At 45.3% G+C, this 17,718-nt stretch overlaps 1 protein-coding gene across 13 annotated transcripts in view; it reads right to left on the bottom strand.

Annotated features, from left to right (window-relative positions):
* Positions 1-17,718, bottom strand: part of zmynd11 (zinc finger, MYND-type containing 11) — a 292,010-nt gene that overhangs the window by 123,890 nt on the left and 150,402 nt on the right. For 9 of the 13 annotated variants that reach the window (XM_072508249.1, XM_072508248.1, XM_072508250.1 and 6 more), the window contains 2 exons: positions 15,384-15,543; positions 11,062-11,223 (listed from right to left, as the gene is read on the bottom strand). In XM_072508249.1, coding sequence (XP_072364350.1) covers positions 11,062-11,223; positions 15,384-15,543 — 322 coding nt within the window. Of the gene's footprint in view, positions 1-11,061; positions 11,224-15,116; positions 15,168-15,383; positions 15,544-15,654; positions 15,745-17,718 lie in introns of those variants that run through there. The other 4 variants (XM_072508258.1, XM_072508259.1, XM_072508256.1 and 1 more) reach the window with 3 other exon arrangements.

Genomic DNA, 17,718 nt, shown 5'->3' with positions numbered 1-17,718 from the left:
ACTCCAGTCTTGATAAACGCGGATCACCGCGTTCTTCCATTTACTGCTCCGAGTTTTCTTTGCCCATCTAAGGACCATTTCTCTATCCGTTAAAACGGAGGAATCTCACCACTATGGCTCTGGGAATTTCTCCTGCTCTCGGTCCTCGCGCCATCACTCGGTATGCTCCCTCCACCTCCAACGGACCCGCCGGGGCCTCCGCTTCCATTAACGAGTGCAGCATCGTGCTCACATATTGCCCCGACGTCCGCTCCCTCCACACCTTCAGGAAGACCAAGAATCCTCAGGTTGTTCCTCCTGGCGTTGTTCTCCAGTGCCTCCAACCTTTCCACACATAGTTTCTGATGTGCCTCATGCGTCTCCGTCTTCACCACCAGGCCCTGTATGTCGTCCTCATTCTCGGCTGCCTTTGCCTTCACGACCCGAAGCTCCCGCTCCTGGGTCTTTTGTTCCTCCTTTAGCCCTTCGATCGCCTGTAGTATCGGGGCCAACAGCTCTTTCTTCATTTCCTTTTTGAGCTCTTCCACACAGCATTTCAAGAACTCTTGTTGTTCAGGGCCCCATGTTAAACTGCCACCTTCCGACGCCATCTTGGTTTTTGCTTGCCTTCCTTGCCGCGGTTCTAAAGGATCCACTGCAATCCGGCCACTTTCTCCTCCTTTTTTCATCCATATCCAGGGGGGATTCCCTTCTGGTTTACCGCACAGTGTTTTTAGCCGTCAAAATTGCCGTTGGGGCTCCTATCAAGAGCCCAAAAGTCCGTTTCACCGGGAGCTGCCGAAACGTGCGACTCAGCTGGTCATCGCCGCACCCGGAAGTCCTCGCTCCTCAATGTTGACGCTAAGTTGCTGGCGAAGGTGCTGGCATACGAGAACTGAGGACTGTGTCCCGGGGGTGATTCATGAGGACCAGACGGGACCCGTGAAGGGTAGGCAGCTAAATACTAATGTGCAGAGGCTCCTCAATGTGATTATGATGCCCTCGGTGGAGGTGGAAGCGGAGGTAGTGGCAGCTATGGACGCAGAGAAGGCCTTTGATCGGGTGGAGTGGGAGTATCTTTGGGAAGTGTTGCGGGGGTTTGGGTTCAGGGAGGGTATCCTCAGTTGGGTCATGCTGCTATATAGAGCCCCCTGTGGCGAGTGTGGCCATGAACCGGCGGAGTTCGGAGTACTTTCGGCTGTACCTGTGGACAAGGCAGGGGTGTCCCTTATCCCCCTTGTTGTTGGCACTGGCAATTGAGCCGCTGGACATGGCACTGAAGGAGTCCAGGAAATGGAGGGGATTGTTTCGGGGGGGGGGGGGAACGTCCTCAATTCTCGTAGCCAGCACCTTCGCCAGCAACTTAGCGTCAATATTGAGGAGCGAGCTCGGTCTATACGACCCACATTGCAATGGATCCTTGTCCCGCTTCAAAATCAAAGAAATCAGCGCCCTGGACATTGTCGGGGACAAGCTCCCCTCCTCCCTCGCCTTATTAAAAGTCCTCACTAGCAACGGGCCCAGCAGGTCCACGTATGGGGGGGGGGGGGGGGGGGGGAGAGGGGAGAGGAACACCGGGTGTCGTTGTATGCCGATGACCTGTTGATGTATGTTGCGGATCCAGTGGAGGGGATGGCGGAGGTCATGCGGATCCTAAGGGAGTTTGGGGACTTTTCGGGGTATAAACTCAACGTAGGGAAGAGTGAGCTCTTTGTGGTGCATTCAGGGGACCAGGGAAAGGGGATAGATGAGCTACCGCTGAAGAGGGCGGAAGAGGAGCTTTCGGTACTTGGGGATCCAAGTAGCTAGGAGTTGGGGGGCCTTGCACAAGCTCAATTTGACGCGGTTGGTGGAGCAGATGGAGGAGGATTTTAAAAGATGGGATATGCTGCCACTCTCACTAGCGGGGTAGGGTGCAGTCGATCAAAATGACGGTCCTTCCGAGGTTTCTCTTTGTGTTCCAGTGCCTTCCCATTTTGAGCCCCAAGGCCTTTTTCAAACGGGTAAGCAGGAGCATCATGGGATTCGTGTGGACGAATAAGACCCCGAGGGTGAAAAGGGTGTTTCTGGAGCTTAGCAAGGGACAGGGGGGGGGTGCTGCGCTGCTGAATTTATGTGGCTATTATTGGGCAGCCAATGTGGCAATGATTCGTAAGTGGGTAATGGAGGGAGAGGGGGCGGCGTTCTGTGTGGGCACGAGCCTGAGGGCGCTGGTGACGGCACCGCTGCCGCTCTCACCGACAAGGTCCATCATGAGTCGGCGTGGTGGCGGCGACGCTGAAGATCTGGGGGCAGTGGAGGCGACACAGGGGCGAGGTGGGAGCCTCGGTTCATCCCGGGAAGGATGGATGGGGGGTTCCCGGAGCTGGCATCGGGCAGGGATTAGAAGAATGGGGGACCTGTTCATCGATGGGACGTTTGCGAGTCTAGGGGCGCTGGCGGAGAAGTTTGGACTACCCCCGGGAAATGCTTTCGGGCGTTTGTGAGGCGGCAGGTGAGGGAATTCCCGCTGCTTCCGGCACGTAGGATTCAGGACAGGGTGATTTTGGGTGTATGGGTTGGAGAAGGCAAGGTTTCGGCGATTTACCAGGAGCTGCAGGAAGAGGACTCGGATTTGGTGGAGGAGTTAAAGGGCAAGTGGGAGGAGGAGCTTGGGGAGGAGATAGATGAGGGTCTGTGGGCTGATGCCCTGAGTAGGGTTAATTCTTCCTCCTCTTGCGGTAGGCTCAGCCTAATACAGTTTAAAGTTACTCACAGAGCGCATATGACAGGGGCAAGGTTGAGTAGGTTCTTTGGGGTGGAGGACAGATGTGGGAGGTGCTCGGGGAGCCCAGCAAATCATGTCCATATGTTCTGGTCGCGACCACCGCTGATGGGTTTTGGAGGGGTTTTGCGAGGACTATTTCCAAGATGGTGAACGCCCGGGTCAAGCCAAGCTGGGGATTAGCATAATTTGGGGTATCGACGAGCCGGGTGTGCAGGAGGCGAAAGAGGCCGGTATTCTGGCCTTTGCATCCCTGGTAGCCCGGCGGAGGATTTTGTTACTGTGGAAAGATGCGAAGCCCCCTAGTGTGGAAGCTTGGATCAATGACATGGCAGGGTTCATCAAGCTGGAGAGGATAAAGTTTGCCTTGCGAGTGTCTGTGCAGGGGTTCTTCAGGCGGTAGCAACCGTTCCTAGACTATTTCGCGCAGCGTTAGGAGGAGGTCATCAGCAGCAGCAGCCCAGGGTGGGGGGGTTCTTTTGGGGTGGCGTTTGGGTTAAGGTGGGGGGGGGTTTCCCTATTTGTGTTTTTTACTGTTATATGGGGGGTTATTGTATCTGGGGGAAATCCAATGTATAATTTCTGCTTGTTGTGTTCTTGTTTCATTTTTCTTGTTTGGGGGGGGGGGGCGGGGGTTTGTTGAAAATTTGTTGTAAAATTTGAATAAATATATTTTCAAAGAAAAAAAGGATGCTGCAAAGATTTCTGTTAAAGCCCCAGCTATTTCATCCCTTGCTTCCCTCAGTAACCTGGGATAGATCCCATCTGGACCTGGGGACTTGTCCACCTTAATGCCTTTTAGAAATACCCAAAACTTCCCCCTTCCTTATGCCGACTTGACCTAGAGTATTTAAACATCCATTCCTAACCTCAACATCTGTCATGTCCCTCTCCTTGGTGAATACCGATGCAAAGTACTCATTAAGAATCTCACCCATTTCCTCTGACTCCACTCCACGCATAAATTCCCTCTTTTGTCTTTGAGTGGGCCAATCCTTTCCTAGTTACCCTCTTGTTCCTTATATATTAATAAAAGACTTTGGGATTTTCCTTAACCCTGTTAGCCAAAGATATTTCATGACCCCTTTTAGCCCTCTTTATTGCGCGTTTGAGATTTGTCCTACTTTCCCGATATTCCTCCAAAGCTTCATCAGTTTTAAGTCGCCTAGATCTTATGTATGCTTCCCTTTTCTTCTTAGCTAATCTCAGAATTCCCCCCGTCATCCATGGTTCCCTAATCTTGCCATTTCTATCCCTCATTTTCATAGGGACATGTCTGTCGCACATTTCAAATGTGGATTTACCCTTAAACAGCTGCTCCCAATCCACATTCCCTGGTTCCTGCCGAATTTTGTTATACTTGCCTTTCCCCAATTTAGCACTCTTCCTTTAGGACCACTCTCGTCTTTGTCCATGAGTATTCTAAAACTTATGGAATTGTGATCGCTATTCCCAAAGTAATCACCGACTGAAACTTCAACCACCTGGCCGGGATCATTCCCCAATGCCAGGTCCAGTATGGCCCCTTCCCGAGTTGGACTATTTACATACTGCTCTAAAAAACTCTCCTGGATACTCTTTACAAATTCTGCTCCATCTACGCCTCCAACACTACATGAGTCCCATTCAATGTTGGGGAAGTTAAAATCTCCCATCACGACCACCCTATTGCTCCTACATTTTTCTATAATCGGTCTACATATTTGTACCTCTACTTCACGCTCGCTTTTGAGAGGCCTGTAGTAAAGTCCCAACAATGTTACTGCACCCTTCCTATTTCTTAACTCTACCCATATTGCCTCAGTGCTCGAATCCTCCATAGTGCCCTCCTTAATTACAGCTGCGATATCATCTCTGACCAGTAATGCAACTCCTCCACCCCTTTTACCTCCCTCTCTATCCCTCCTGAAGCATCTATACCCTGGGATATTTAGTTGCCAATCTTGCTCTTCCCTCAACCAAGTATCAGTAATACCAATAACATCATATTCCCAGGTACTAATCCAAGCCCTAAGTTCATCTGCCTTACCTGCTACACTTCTCGCATTAAAACAAATGCACCTCAGACCACCTGTCTCTTTGTGTTCAACATCTCTTCCCTGATCAACTCTTCCCCTTAGTCACAATAAGTTTATTATCTAGTACCTTACTGGCTTTAGTTGCTGCCTCTTTACTGACCTCTAACTTCCTAATCTGGTTCCCATCCCCCTGCCACATTAGTTTAAAACCGCCCCAACAGTGTTAGCAAAAGCACCCCCTAGGACATTGGTTCCAGTCCTTACCAGGTGTAGACCATCCGATTTGTAATGGTCCCACCACCCCAGAACCGGTTTCAATGTCCCAAAAATCTGAACCCCTCCTTCCTGCACCATTTCTCAAGCCACGTATTCATTCTGACTGTTCTTGAATTTCTACTCTGACTGTCTCGTGGCACTGGTAGCAATCCTGAGATTACTACCTTTGAGGTCCTACTTTTTAAACTTATCTCCTAACTCCCGAAATTCTGATTGTAGGACCTCATCTCGTTTTTTACCTATATCGTTGGTGCCTATATGTACCACGACAATTGGCTGTTCTCCCTCCCCCTTCAGTATGTCCTGCAGCTGATCTGAGACATCCCTGACCCGTGCACCCGGGAGACAACATACCATTCGGGAGTCTCGTTTTCGACCACAGAAACGCCTGTCTACTTCCCTTATGATTGAATCCCCTATGACTATAGCCCTGCCAGTCTTTTTCCCGCCCTTCTGTGCAGCAGAGCCAGCCACAGTGTTATACACATAGATTACTGTAGCTGTTGTGTGTTTTTTCATGTTTGTAATTGATATCAAATTCTTGATAAGCGTTTTATATATGTTAACTACATTCTTATCATGAACTTTGTTTTGATAAAAGCACCTCGGAAGTCTGATGAATCACGTCTGAAGTAAAAGCTCTTGTGCTCATCTCAGCCAAATTCAACATAAAAGTTATAGGTCAGGTAAGCTTCATAAGTTCCCATAACAATTGGGGAAAAAGATAATTGGTTATTTTACTTTTTTTTTAAAACGAGAAAAAAAAGAGGATGGCGAAGGAGTTGGGAGGGTTTATGAAAAGGATGGGAATGGTGGATCCGTGGAGGTTTAGGAACCCAGCGGAGGGAGTACTCCTTCTTCTCGCATGTGTACAAGGCACACTCCAGAATTGACTTTTTGTAGTAAGCGGAGTGGTGTTGGTGGGGGCAGAGTACGCAGGAATCATGATCTCAGATCATGCGCCACAACGGTTGGAGGTTAGACTTTGCTTGAGGCAGGAACAGAAGCCGGGATGGAGGTTGGATTCGGGGTTATGTGAGAAGGTGCGGTCGGTGATCAGATATTATGTGGAGATAAATTATAATGGGGAGGTGCCGGCGGCCATGTTCTGGGAGGCGTTGAAGGTGGTAGTTCGGGGAAGAGATTATCTTGGTCAAGGCGCACAGGGATTGGAGGAGGAGGAGTATGGATGGTTGTTGGACAAGGTAGTCAGGAGGTATTCAAGAGCTCCCACCAAGGAGGGGTTGGCAGAGAAAAAATGGTTATGGGGCAGTTTGAAAGATTGATGACGGAAAGGCAGAGGGGCAGCTACAGAGGGTGAGGGGTGGTGATGGAGGAGGAGTGTCTAGTGGGTCCAGCTTTAGGGCCATGGTGACACCGTCGCTTCCACTGGTGCCAGGGAGGTACACGGTGAGCCCAGTGGTATAGTCCACGAGTAGGGTGTGGAACCAGTTGAAGAAACACTTTACGATGGAAGGGATGGCGGTGCTGACACCATTGCGTGGGAACCACGGGTTTAAGCCAGGGGAAACGGACGGCATGTATAGGAAGTGGAGGTGTTGGTGAGCACGAGGGCGAGGGATTTGTACCTGGAGGAGAGGTTTACGGTTCTGGAAGAGCTGCGCAGGAGAGGGTGGAGCTGCGGGAGAAAGAAGAGATAGGATGGGGAGTGTGGAGCAAGGCGATGCGAGGGCAAATTCAATCTTCTCGGTCATGTTTCAATTGAGGGCATCAGCAGAGGACTTTGAGACACGGTGAGGGCTGTTTATGACAATGTTTGAGGAATTGTTTTCGTGGGGGGGGTGAAAAGGGGAAAAATTTGGACAATCTGTGAACTGTAGGGGTGTTGATAATGTTTTTGATTCATGTTTTTGGACTTTTGAATATGTTTAGAATAAAATACATTGGAAAAAAACTATGACACCAAGATTGCAAACCGACTGATTAAGCCTCAACCAGTTGCCAAGGAGCGAGATGGAGTTGATGGCTGGGAAATGGAGATTGTGCAAGCGAACAAAGACAATGGCTTTGGTTTTCCCAATATTTATTTGGAGGAAACCTTTGCTCATCCAGTACTGGATGCCAGACAAGCAGTGTTACAAATCAAAAAGTAGAGGTCGAGATAGGTGGTGGTGAGGTAAAACTGGATGTCATCCACAAACACATGAAGCCTGACCTTAGAAGATGTTGCAGTTTCCACCTTCTTTGTCAAATTACTTAATTGGTTATCTCTGATTTAGGAGGAATATTTTTGTAACCAACGGTGCATTCATTTATATGTAGGGTGGATTTCCTACTGATCTTTCACTATATCCTTTCCAATCACATTCATATACAACGCCTCACAAAATATCTTCTTCCCTGGAAGCCTTGCTAGTTGACACTGCAAATTGTTCCTGCTCAGGCACAGTCCTCCTATCAAAACCATGATCACCACTCAAAATAGTGCTTTTATCAAATGTAACTGCTATCCCATCTCGAACCTCCCCTTTATCCAAAAGGTTCTTCCAGATGCAATTCATCTGCAGCTGCCTGCTTAAATCTCTCCAATCAGGCTTCCACCCTCCCCCCTGCATCGTAAAAGCCTTATCTAAAGTCACAACAACATTCTCTGTGATACATTATTTGTCCTCAATAACTCTGCAGTCTTGAATGAGGTTGACCACACATTCTTGCCTCAAACACTTGCCACCAATTACATCCTTCCCTCTGGGTAATCTGTTCATTAGCTCACCTGAAACTCAGCTCTGTACCCTACCTTTTCGCAAGATCCGCTCGCTCATCATGTTGGTCCTCAGTTATTTAGAGTGGGGTCCCATCTCAACGTCAAACTGAAGATCCTCATTCTAATGTTTAATTCTCTTCCCAGTCACTCACCCCATCTCTGTACTTGCCTCCCATCAAATTCTCCATTCTTGAAACTCTAAATCACGTGTCCGCCATTTCATTGCACAAAGTCTTCAATTACCATGCTACTGATTTCTCTGTGAACATCCTTTCAACTCTTCACCTTCTTCTTGAAGGCCCTCCTTAAAAAAAAACCTGCCTGATCAAATTTTTGGTCAACTCTCTTAAACATGTTCTTTTGCTCAATGTCCTTTCCTCCCATCTCCTTTAATGCCGCTGTGAAATATATTTAGACATTTTTCTACATCGAAGGTGCCATAAATGCAAGTTGTTGGAACTTTGAAGATTACATGAATGCATCAACTCGTGTTTTTGTAACACATTCTCTTCAGTGCTTCATAGATCCACTTGGCTTGGCACTGCAGAGCTCTGGAGCAAGAAATGCATTTTCACTGCAGCCTGCCAAACCATTAACCATCACTAGATGGAGACGGAGTCTGTAGAACACAAACTGCCAATAAGCAGGGCTGAGCATGCTTTGGAATTCCTGTTTGCTGACAAGATTACAAAACTTTTTTAAAAATTCATCTTGCCTGTGAGGGAGTGAGAAGGGATGTTTAATCATCCAGATAGGGGAAAACAATTTACTTTTGGTACCACAAGGAAGGCCAGAATACCAATTATTTTCCTGTGCTTGAAATGATTTCCTGTCATGACAATTGACTTTCTAAATCATAAAACATAAGACCATAAGACATAGGAGCAGAATTAGGCCACTCGGCCCATTGAGTCTGCTCCGCCATTCAATCATGGCTGATATTTTCTCATCCCCATTCTCCTGCCTTCTCCCCATAACCCCTGATCCCCTTATTAATCAAGAACCTATCTATCTCTGTCTTAAAGACACTCAGTGATTTGGCCTCCAGCCTTCTGCGACAAAGAGTTCCACAGATTCACCACCCTCTGGCTGAAGAAATTCTCCTCATCTCTGTTTTAAAGGATCGTCCTTTCAGTCTGAGATGGTGTCCTCTGGTTCTAGTTTTTTCTACAAGTGGAAACATCCTCACCACTCCACTCTATCCAGGCCTTGCAGTATCCTTGCAGATCCCCCCTCATCCTTCTAAACTCCAACGAGTACAGACCCAGAGTCATCAACTGTTCCTCATACGACAAGTTCTTCATTCCAGGGATCATTCTTGTGAACCTCCTCTGGATCTTTTCCAAGGCCAGCATATCCTTCCTTAGATACGTGGCCCCAAACTGCATACAAACTCCAAATGGGGTCTGACCAGAGCCTTATACAGCCTTAGAAGTACATCCCTGGTCTTGTATTCTAGCCCTCTTGACATGAATGCTAACATTGCATTTGCTTTCTTAACTGCCGACTGAACCTGCACATTAACTTTAAGAGAATCGTGAACAAGGACTCCCAAGTCCCTTTGCGCTTCTGATTTCCGAAGCATTTCCCCATTTAGAAAATAGTCTATGCCTAAATTCCTCCTTCCAAAGTGCATAACATCACACTTTTCCACATTGTATTTCATTTGCCACTTCATTGCCCACTCTCCTAGCTTGTCCAAATCCTTCTGCAGCCCCTTTTCTTCCTCAATACTACCTGTCCCTCTACAGCTCTTTGTTTCATCTGCAAACTTAGCAACAGTACCTTCAGTTCCTTCTTCCAGATCATTATTGTATATTGCAAGAAATTTATATTATAGAAGTGTATCAATTTAACCAGTCTATCATTTTGAGTTCAGGATACAACCAATGTTAAATCAGTAATATAGCTCTATTATCTCCGATGCTAATCCTTTGTATCCACTTTGACTGTCTGGCTCAGCAAATAATACTTTTAAAATATTCATTCAAGGGTTGAGGGTATTCATTGCCCATCCCTATTTGCCCTTGAGATAATGATTATCAGCTACCTTCTTGAACCACTGTAGCCCATTTGGTGTAGGTACACCCACAGTGCTGCTAGGGAGGAGCTCCAGGATTTTGACCTAGTGAAGGAACGACAATATATGTCCAAGTCAGGATGGTGAGTGACTCGGGGTGGGCGGGGGTTCCGATGTGGTGTTCCCATGTATCTGCTGCCCCTGTCCTTCAAGATGGTGGCGGTTGTGGGTTTGGAAGGTGCTGTCTAAGGAGCGTTGATGAATTCCCATAGTGCATCTTGTAGATGGTACACACTGCTGCTAATGTGTCAGAAGTGGATATTTGTGGAAGGGGTGCCATTTATATAGGCTGTTTGTCCCAGATGGTGTCAAGATGGTGTTGGAGCTGCACTCATCCAGGCAAGTGGGGAGTGTTCCATCACACTCCTGATTTATGCCTTGTAGACTGTCAACACGCTTTGGGGAGTCAGGAAGCAAATTACTCTCCGCAGGATTCGTAGCCTCTGACCTGCCACAGTATTTATATGGTTACTTTAGTTCAGTATCTGGTCAATAGTAACCCCAGTGGGTGATTCAGTGATGGTAATGCCATTGAATGTCAACAGGCGATGGTTAGATTCTCTCTTGTTGGAGATGGTTTTTGTTCGGCATGTGTGTGATGTGAATGTTACTTGCCATTAGTCAGCCCAACCCCAGAAAGAGTTTGTCTTGTTGCATTTGGACATAAATATCAGCGAACATTCCCACTTCTGACCTTATGATGGAAGGAAAGTCATTTATGAAGCAGCTCAAGATAGTTGGGTCCAAGGCGCTCATTCTTTCAAATAATCTTTATTGTCACAAGTAGGCTTACATTTAACACTGCAATGAGGTTATTGTGAAAAGCCCCAAGTCGCCACATTCCGGCGCCTGTTCGGGCACACAGAGGGCAAATTCAGAATGTCCAAATTACCTAACAGCACATCTTTCAGGACTTGTGGGAAGAAATCAGAGCACCCAGAGGAAACCCACGCAGACACAGGGAGAACGTGCAGACTCTGCACAGTGACCTAAGCTGGAAATGGAACCTGGGACCCTGGCACTGTGAAGCAACAGCGCTAAACACTGTGCTACTCCGAGGAAAAATATAACATAAAAAAATTATACCTTTAGAATGTAAATGTAGCACATCTATAAAATGTGCAATTTTAGGTGTATATTTTCAATCCTATAGACTGTCTTGTCATCATTTAACATTTAGATACATTTTGAACATTTGAAATTTATCAGTTGCACTCACCTTGCACACTTGGCACTGCCAATGTGAATTGCTGTCTTGTGGCCTAAATTCATCAGGGAGACATTTTGGATGATAAACACGGAAGCAGGAATCACAAGTTAGGACCTCTCCTGCCATGTGACACTCCATGCAATACCAGTCATGGCTTTCTACATTCCAATCCTACAATAGAAAGAAATAAAATATGTAACTGACAGTTGCCCAGCTAACGTTTTGTGTTTTAATAATGAATAGCAGCACATTTGGGGAACAGGGTAGAAGCCAGTGGTAAGGTGGTCAGGTGCAGCCTTCAAATGATAAAGATAACACTTTAATCTTAAATGAATTGCTATTTGTGACAGCCGGCAAACATCACTGGAACGTAATGTTTTACTTCGTCACTATGGAAGTATACAGATGCTGAAACTACAATTGTTACCAAAATCGGAATTGAAAAGATAATGTGATTCCGGAGTTTGGAATGAAATTCATCTCTTCCATTTTTTCTAGACCTTAGTGTACATGCTGAGAAATCTGACAAAACTCAATTCAAGAATTGTTCTGATTTCCACCAGTAAGTGATAATAATAAAATTACTGTAAAAGCAGCAAATCTGATTAGTGGGAATTTAGAACAATTATTCTGAAAATGAATTGCTAAAATGTAGATTTTGAAGATTAGAAAGGCAAGGGATCAACTATATCTCCAGTGCCCAAGAACGCGTAGCATGTGGCCAGCAAACCTGTCATTTTCTGTCTGTTAACCAAGCTCTGAGCACACATGCAATACTATGTTGGCTTCCAAATGTCACCTGTTAGGAGTCAGCTGCTGGATTATCTGCTATCCTTTCATTAAAATGGGAAGTTCCCAATAAGTTCAATATGAGCAAGAACTTTTAAAACCTGTGTCGTAACAAGCTATAGATATATTGCACCAAGTGGAAAATGCAAGTGGTGTGCAACTAAATTCCTGGGGTGGGTTCATAACGCTGCTTTTAATGCTGCTGTGAGTCAGATCAAAGAACAAAGAAAGAAATGTACAGCACAGGAACAGGCCCTTCGGCCCTCCAAGCCCGTGCCGACCATACTGCCCGACTAAACTACAATCTTCTACACTTCCTGGGTCCGTATCCTTCTATTCCCATCCTATTCATATATTTGTCAAGATGCCCCTTAAATGTCCCTATCGTCCCTGCCTCCACTACCTCCTCCGGTAGTGAGTTCCAGGCACCCACTACCCTCTGCGTAAAAAACTTGCCTCGTACATCTACTCTAAACTTTGCCCCTCTCACCTTAAACCTATGCCCCCTAGTAATTGACCCCTCTACCCTGGGGAAAAGCCTCTGACTATCCACTCTGTCTATGCCCCTCATAATTTTGTATACCTCTATCAGGTCGCCCCTCAACCTCCTTCGTTCCAGTGAGAACAAACCGAGTTTATTCAATCGCTCCTCATAGCTTATGCCCTCCATACCAGGCAACATTCTGGTAAATCTCTTCTGCACCCTCTCTAAAGCCTCCACATCCTTCTGGTAGTGTGGCGACCAGAATTGAACACTATACTCCAAGTGTGGCCTAACTAAGGTTCTATACAGCTGCAACATGACTTGCCAATTCTTATACTCAATGCCCCGGCCAATGAAGGCAAGCATGCCGTATGCCTTCTTGACTACCTTCTCCACCTGTGTAGCCCCTTTCAGTGATCTGTGGACCTGTACTCCTAGATCTCTTTGACTTTCAATACTCCTGAGGGTTCTACCATTCACTGTATATTCCCTACCTGCATTAGCCCTTCCAAAATGCATTACCTCACATTTGTCCAGGTTAAACTCCATCTGCCATCTCTCCGCCCAAGTCTCCAGACAATCTAAATCCTGCTGTATCCTCAGACAGTCCTCATCGCTATCCGCAATTCCACCAACCTTTGTGTCGTCTGCAAACTTACTAATCAGACCAGTTACATTTTCCTCCAAATCATTTATATATACTACAAAGAGCAAAGGTCCCAGCACTGATCCCTGTGGAACACCACTGGTCACAGCCCTCCAATTAGAAAAGCATCCCTCCATTGCTACCCTCTGCCTTCTATGGCCTAGCCAGTTCTGTATCCACCTTGCCAGTTCACCCCTGATCCCGTGTGACTTCACCTTTTGTACTAGTCTACCATGAGGGACCTTGTCAAAGGCCTTACTGAAGTCCATATAGACAACATCTACTGCCCTACCTGCATCAATCATCTTAGTGACCTCCTCGAAAAACTCGATCAAGTTAGTGAGACACGACCTCCCCTTCACAAAACCGTGCTGCCTCTCACTAATACGTCCATTTGCTTCCAAATGGGAGTAGATCCTGTCTCGAAGAATTCTCTCCAGTAATTTCCCTACCACTGAAGTAAGGCTCACCGGCCTGTAGTTCCCGGGATTATCCCTGCCACCCTTCTTAAACAGAGGAACAACATTGGCTATTCTCCAGTCCTCCGGGACATCCCCTGAAGACAGCGAGGATCCAAAGATTTCTGTCAAGGCCTCAGCAATTTCCTCTCCAGCCTCCTTCAGTATTCTGGGGTAGATCCCATCCGGCCCTGGGGACTTATCTACCTTAATATTTTTTAAGACACCCAACACCTCGTCTTTTTGGATCACAATGTGACCCAGGCTATCTACACCCCCTTCTCCAGACTCAACATCTACCAATTCCTTCTCTTTGGTGAATACTGATGCAAAGTATTCATTTAGTACCTCGCCCATTTCCTCTGGCTCCACACATAGATTCCCTTGCCTATCCTTCAGTGGGCCAACCCTTTCCCTGGCTACCCTCTTGCTTTTTATGTAAGTGTAAAAAGCCTTGGGATTTTCCTTAACCCTATTTGCCAATGACTTTTCATGACCCCTTCTAGCCCTCCTGACTCCTTGCTTAAGTATCAGCGCCAGGAAACTGCTTTCTCTGAAGCAAAACCACTGTTCTGCAAGATGAATGGCTTCACCATAGAAACTTTAGAAAATGACTCACTAAAAAATAACTAGTTCAATAATATTCTTTTAAGCCATTTTATTACCAGAAGATTGGAAACATTACCAGGGCAGGATCAGTAAAAATGCATACTATTAAGTCTGCAACCCTGGAGTGCAATTTAACTTACACCAAAGTGAGTTCATTACCTTTTGTTGCTTTTGAGACAATTTTCCCAATGATTTTTTAAAAATTATGTTGCTGGCAGAAAGATGAAAGCCAAATATGAAACTATTTGACAATTTGCCAAGCAGGCACTTTCTTTGCCAGTGCTGGGAGCAATGGCTGGAAATTCTACCCATGCTGCAAGCAGTTGAATAACATAATAAATTTGGAATGCTCGTTTACAAATCAAGGGGCTTGTTTGTGCCCATTATCCTGGTATCGTTCGCATCCAATTAGGCATATTTTAAAGCAATCATTTAAAAGAAAATTATATTTGGTTTTGTACCCAACAATTAAACAATTGGTATTGCCACCCAGTCCGAACCGTGTCTACATAGCTTATTACTTATCCAAAGCTCGGCAGAAGAAACAGCAGACCCTCCAATCGTCCAGCAATGATTACCCGTTAAGTAGCAAATTAGACCGTCACCAGGGGTCATACTGCTTCCTATTATCCATCGAGATAAACATTCTACCACAGATTCTTACAGGCCTCTTCCATATTGCATTCTTTTAAAGCTGAAAGAAAATATCAGCAAAAAGCGAACAAAATGGACTTGGGAAAGCAGTGGTAAAATGTCATGCAAATTTTAACCCCATCAGTGTCAAACAACTTCTTACTTGGAGCTAAAGGTAATTGGGATTAAACAATATTTAAAGCTGCAGTATACTACAAGATACATTTTGGCAATAAAAGGTGTTTTTTTAACGACCAAGGAAAAATTTATTAAAGAGGTAAAAGTACTTCACATTTTGTAAAATAATAATAGTTGAATTTAGGCCCAATATTTCTAAATGGTCAATTAAAACATGATGTACATTTTAGAAGTTGTCTTGAACACTGAAAACCGTGAGTTTCCATGGATGTGCCTATAGCACTAGTAACCAATCTTGCAGGCTTACTTGGGTTGTAAAATCACATACGACAGCACAGGATGATGCACTTCAGATGACCTAAAGAGAGTAGGCACAGTCTAAGTAAACATTCAAAACTATTTCTCTGTGTTACCGTACTTGCTGATTTTACACCAGATCATTGTTTGATAAGTCATGCTCCTCCAGAAGAGGATTCTTAAACACAGTTATACTGTAATATAATGCAGCTTGAGGAGGTTCTAATGGCCACTAAACAGAATGCATGCACCAGTCTTAAATATTAACAATGCTTACAATCTCATCCCCCGGTAGCCAATATCCTTCCTGTTCGATGCCTGCCTTTGAACCCTTGCAGCCCACAGTCAGTGTTTCAACAATCAGGCCGTCTTTTACTGCAAGACCCAGCTGCCTATTGGCGTCCTTTGGATGCATACTATGAAGGCGAGACATGAACCTAAAAGAGAAACCACAGAGACCACCGCAATCAATCACCACGGCTAAATCAAACAGTGTCTAATTTTTAAAAAAGACTAATTTAGGATTACAATCTTTAACAGAAATTTACCTATTAATTTCTCAATATTCTGTGGATGAAACTTTCCATTGCCGAGTTGGGAATACGGCAGAAAGCAAGTAACAAATACACACCACCAAACTGCAAAGCAAAATAGAAGTAATTTCCAGACCTTTTAATTGTAATTTAAGGGCTTTGCAAATGTCAAAGGAAGAAAATTAAAAAGGGTACAATTAATTCACTGCCAATATTTCTCACAATGGTTGTAATAAGCAGCTTTGCTGAAAGCATTGCTAAAGCAGGAATTATTCCGATGATTAGCTGCTTATTTTTAGATTCAGTTTCTCAGTTAATACTGGGATTATAATAACTATCGGGGGTCAGTGTGAAGTTGAATTTGAAAACAAACTTTAACAGGCAGAGATCATATATAACCTAATTTAAAAATACTCAAACACTGGTATTGCACAAAGGAGTGTGAAATGGTTTGTTTTAGTGCAAAGAACAAGGACAGGCAATATAAGTAAGATACAATTCTAAAGGGGGCGCAGGAGCAGAGGGACTGGGGGGGTGGGCGTAATTTAAGAGTAGAGGACAGAACAGGTTGAGAAAGAGGTTAGGTCACGCATGATCCTGGACTTTATAAATAAGGACATAGTGTAAAAACAAGGAAGCTATATATAATAAAGCTGTATACAAGAACACAAGAATCAAGAGAAGGCCATTCAGCCCTTTGAGCCTGCTCCATCATTCAATAAGATCATGGCTGATCCAATTGCAACTTCAACTATTTTCCTGCCTGCCCCTCGTTTCGTTTGTTGACTTAAATCTATCCAACTCAGCCTTGAATATATTTAATGAGAGCCTCCACTGCACTCTGAAGAGAATTCCGCAGACTAACGATCCCCAGGGAAATAAATTCCTCCTGTCTTAAATGGGAGACTACTATTTTTTAGACTGCATCCCCTAGTTCTAGGCTCCCCCAAATGGGGAAGCATCTTCTCAGTGCCCACCCTGTCAAGCCCCCTCAATAATATGTTTCAAAAGGGTTACCTCTTACTTCTTCTAAATGCCAATGAGTATAGGCACAACCTCGCTTCAGAAGATAGCCCCTTCATGCCAGGGACCAATCTCGTGAACCTCCTCGGAACTGTTTTTTTTTAAAAAAAATAATTAATTTAGAGTATCCAATTCTTTTTAGCACAGTGGGCTTGTAATGCAGACCAAGGCAGCAGCGCGGGTTCAATTCCCGTACCGGCCTCCCCGAACAGGCGCCGGAATGTGGCGACTAGGGGCTTTTCACAGTAACTTAATTGAAGCCTACTTGTGACAATAAGCGATTATTATCTCACCTCTGATCCGGTGTGACTTCACATTTTGTACCAGTCTACCATGAGGCACCTTATCAAAGGCTTTCCTGAAGTCCATGTAAACAACATCCACCACCCTCCCCTCATCAATCATCTTTGTTATCTCCTTAAAAAAACCAATCAAGTTAGTGAGGCACAACTTCGCCATCACAAAACCATGCTGTCTATCGCTTACGAGTCCATTTGTTTCCAAATGGGTATAAATCCTGTCCTTGAGAATTCTCTCCAATAATTTACCCACTACCGACATGAGGCTCACCGGCCTATAGTTTCCAGGATTATCCCTGCTACCTTTCTTAAACAGCGGTACCACATTGGCTATTCTCCAGTGCTCTGGGACCTCACCTGTAGCCAATGAAGATTTAAAGATGTCAGTCAAGGCCCAAGCAATTTCCTCCCTTGCTTCCCTCAGTAATCTGGGATAAATCCCATGTGGCCCAGGAGACTTATCTACCTTAATATCTTTTAAAAGACCCAATACCTCCTTCTTTCCGATGTTAACATGATCCAGACTGTCCGCACACCCTACCCATCAGTGAACACTGGTGCAAAATATTAATTTAATACCTCGCCCATTTCCTCTGCCTCAACATAGATTCCGCCCCACTGTCCTTAAGTGGCCCAATCTTTTCCCTGGCCACCCTCTTGCTTTTTACATATGAATAAAAGCTTTGGGATTCACCTTAATCCTACTTGCCAAGAGCATTTCATGACCCCTCCTAATTTCCCGCTTCAGTACCTTCCT

Source organism: Scyliorhinus torazame, chromosome 6 (assembly GCF_047496885.1).
Source record: "Scyliorhinus torazame isolate Kashiwa2021f chromosome 6, sScyTor2.1, whole genome shotgun sequence".
Classification (NCBI taxonomy): Eukaryota; Metazoa; Chordata; class Chondrichthyes; order Carcharhiniformes; family Scyliorhinidae; genus Scyliorhinus; species Scyliorhinus torazame.
This window is presented reverse-complemented; position numbering and strand designations above follow the sequence as displayed.